Source organism: Falco biarmicus, chromosome W, assembly GCF_023638135.1.
Source record: "Falco biarmicus isolate bFalBia1 chromosome W, bFalBia1.pri, whole genome shotgun sequence".
NCBI classification, from domain to species: Eukaryota; Metazoa; Chordata; class Aves; order Falconiformes; family Falconidae; genus Falco; species Falco biarmicus.
The window spans coordinates 22,518,946-22,521,431 of record NC_079310.1 but is presented as its reverse complement, the minus strand read 5'-3'; the positions used below and the strand labels follow the sequence as shown (position 1 = coordinate 22,521,431).

General features: G+C 46.6%; 1 protein-coding gene across 1 annotated transcript; it reads right to left on the bottom strand.

Annotated features, from left to right (window-relative positions):
* Window positions 1-251: 251 nt before the first annotated feature.
* Window positions 252-1,915, bottom strand: LOC130141927 (endogenous retrovirus group K member 9 Gag polyprotein-like). Its single transcript, XM_056323224.1, has 2 exons — window positions 1,740-1,915; window positions 252-1,556 (listed from the first exon to the last, which is right to left on the bottom strand). The coding sequence occupies exon 2, from the start codon at window positions 1,197-1,199 to the stop codon at window positions 252-254; it is 948 nt and encodes a 315-aa protein (XP_056179199.1). The 5' UTR covers window positions 1,200-1,556; window positions 1,740-1,915.
* Window positions 1,916-2,486: the final 571 nt, after the last annotated feature.

The window sequence follows — 2,486 nt, the reverse complement described above, 5'->3', positions numbered from 1 at the left end:
ACCTGGTAAAACAAATAGACCAGACAATGTTGTGGAAGATCTACCAATTAATAGAGCTTGTGTATCAGGGGGTAATGGTCCTTTGACATTTGTTGATAATAAATGAACCGAGGAAGCGAGCAGTGTTACTGTGTGTGAGTTTGCCAGGTCCAATCCGGCACTGCCTGAGGTTGCTGGACAGGGACTTGAGGTGTCGGTGCTTCTCTCCGAGGTTGTTGAAATGTCAGCTGTGGCACTTGTGTCTGCGCGCGTCACTGCCCCGCGCTCCGCGGTTGGTTTCCCTGTATCGGTTGTCCCTGGAAGTCGTACTTAGATCGACATTGATTAGCATAATGACGCCCTTTCCGACATTTCGGACAAACTCCAGGACCAGGAGGTTGTTGTCTATTCCCTGCAGCCCGAGCAAGACAATTTCTCTTTAGATGACCAGGCTTACCACAACCATAGCAATTCCCCGCACCACGCATCGCTGCAAAAGCAGCAGCCATAGCTTCAAACTTATGGTCAACCACACTGATTCGGTTACATGCTTCCACCATTTCCACCAAAGTGGGGTTCGGGTTGGGAAGAGACTTCAGTAGCCTTTTACAATCAGCATTAGCATTTTCAACAGCTAGTTTTGTTAACAATATATCCCAAGCTTCCGCATTATCTACTTGACGTTCCAAAGCCTGTTTTAGTCTATCAATAAACTGCATATAAGGTTCTCGAGGCTCCTGAGTGGTGGTAGTAAAAGCTTTTTGTGGCTTTTGTACATCAGGAACCTGGAAAAAAGCCTTTTTCGCCTCTTCTCTAATTGCCTCGAGAGCCGCACGGGGACAGTTTTGAGCCTGCGCTACAGGATCAGCATGTGCACCGGTGCCCGTAAGATGTTCTATTGTTAGTGCAGCTAATGCAGCATCATTATGATTAACATATGTGAGTAGGAGTGCTTGCAGTCCCCCTCTCCAATGCAACTCCCATAATGTGTACTGAGTCAGGGTTAGTAGCAATCGTGCTAAAGATTTCAAATCATGAGGAGTCATGACATAAGTATCAAACACAGAAGATAACAGACTTATAAAATAGGGAGAAGAAATACCATGTTCCGTAACCGTGCGGCGCAGTTCTTTAACAACCGAAAAGGAAAGAGTCTCCCATCGTGCTCCCCCTGCCCGACCCTGAGAATACAAGACTGGAGCAACTATAGTTTTAGCCATTTCTAAATCCCCCTCCTTTAAGGCTTGTTTCTTTATTTTTGCCCACACATCACGCAGATCAGGAGGGTATAAATCAGGTTCTTGTTCAGGGTCTACCGGTCCCGGGTCAAAGGGGTCGTCTTCTGGCGGATACTCCACTGCATTAACACCCAGGAGTTTAGAGCACTGTGATTTAGAGGCTGATAAGGACAGGGCTATAGGAGCTTGCGACTCCTCCTCCTCTCCTTCCTCTGCCTTTTCTTTTTGTGCTTTCAGAGTCTCAAAAATAACTCTCCATGAAGACAGCAGACGGTGGGACTCAGTATTGCCTTTTGTCGCAGAATCCCACAATTTCACCCCTGTATCGTCCCAAAGTTCCTGCACGAAAATTGTAGTTGCTGTCACTGCAGGCATATTTACTTGCACCCACTTAAGCATTGCTTTAAGGTCATGCCCAGAAATACTTTTCTTATGTTTGTTAAGGAGACCTTTCATGAGCTCATATACGTCTCTTTCTGGGGATGAAACCTGATTCCCCATTACGGATTTCCCACAGCTCACCTCTCAACTCCGGAGGGATTTATGGCCGGCCGGCTCCCGCTTCCTTTCAGCGGATCATTCAAAGTTCTGTGGGATTCGCTGCATGTCGCTCAGTTAGGCGATTCGAGAGTCCCTCCACGTCAGATCCTTCACTGGATCACGTCGGGGTCACCAATTTGCGGCGAATGAAGAGACGGGACGCAGCTTGATGCAAGCAAGTTGTCCATTTATTAGTGATTTTCTTACAATTATATACGTTTCTACCTTCTACATATTACACACTGATTGGTTAAATCTTAAGTGTAAAAAACACTGATTGGTTGATATTTAAGGCACACCGTTAGAACAATAGGAACTTATTAGTTTACCTTGATATAGCAACAGTTTCTATTCCAAAGTTAGGGAGTTTCTTTCTACGCGGCTTTCTTGATTAACAAAGTTACATATCGGCGCCATCCGTTCCCTTATCTGGCTACTTGTTTCTCTGTCTGTCTGGTTGCCTCCTCAACAGTAACGGCTCAGGGGTCTGCAGTTAGCTTGTTCCTTTGCTCCCAGGGCTTGTGCCCTACAAGTTCTAACAAGTCTCTATTCATCAGGCTATCAGTACTTTGGACTCTTGTCCTTGAGGCCTTGCCCTACAGTGCTGGTCAGCTCCCAGAGCTGGAATATCATTGGTATCAGTGAGACTTGGTGGAATGAGTCCCATGACTGGAGTGCTGGGATGGAGGACTACAGGCTGCTCAGGAGGGATAGGCAGGGCAGGTGAGG

Bases quoted from the DNA above. Each gene is read 5' to 3' on its own strand.
- LOC130141927 (XM_056323224.1), bottom strand. From the start codon at position 1,199: ATGGCTAAAACTATAGTTGCTCCAGTCTTGTATTCTCAGGGTCGGGCA.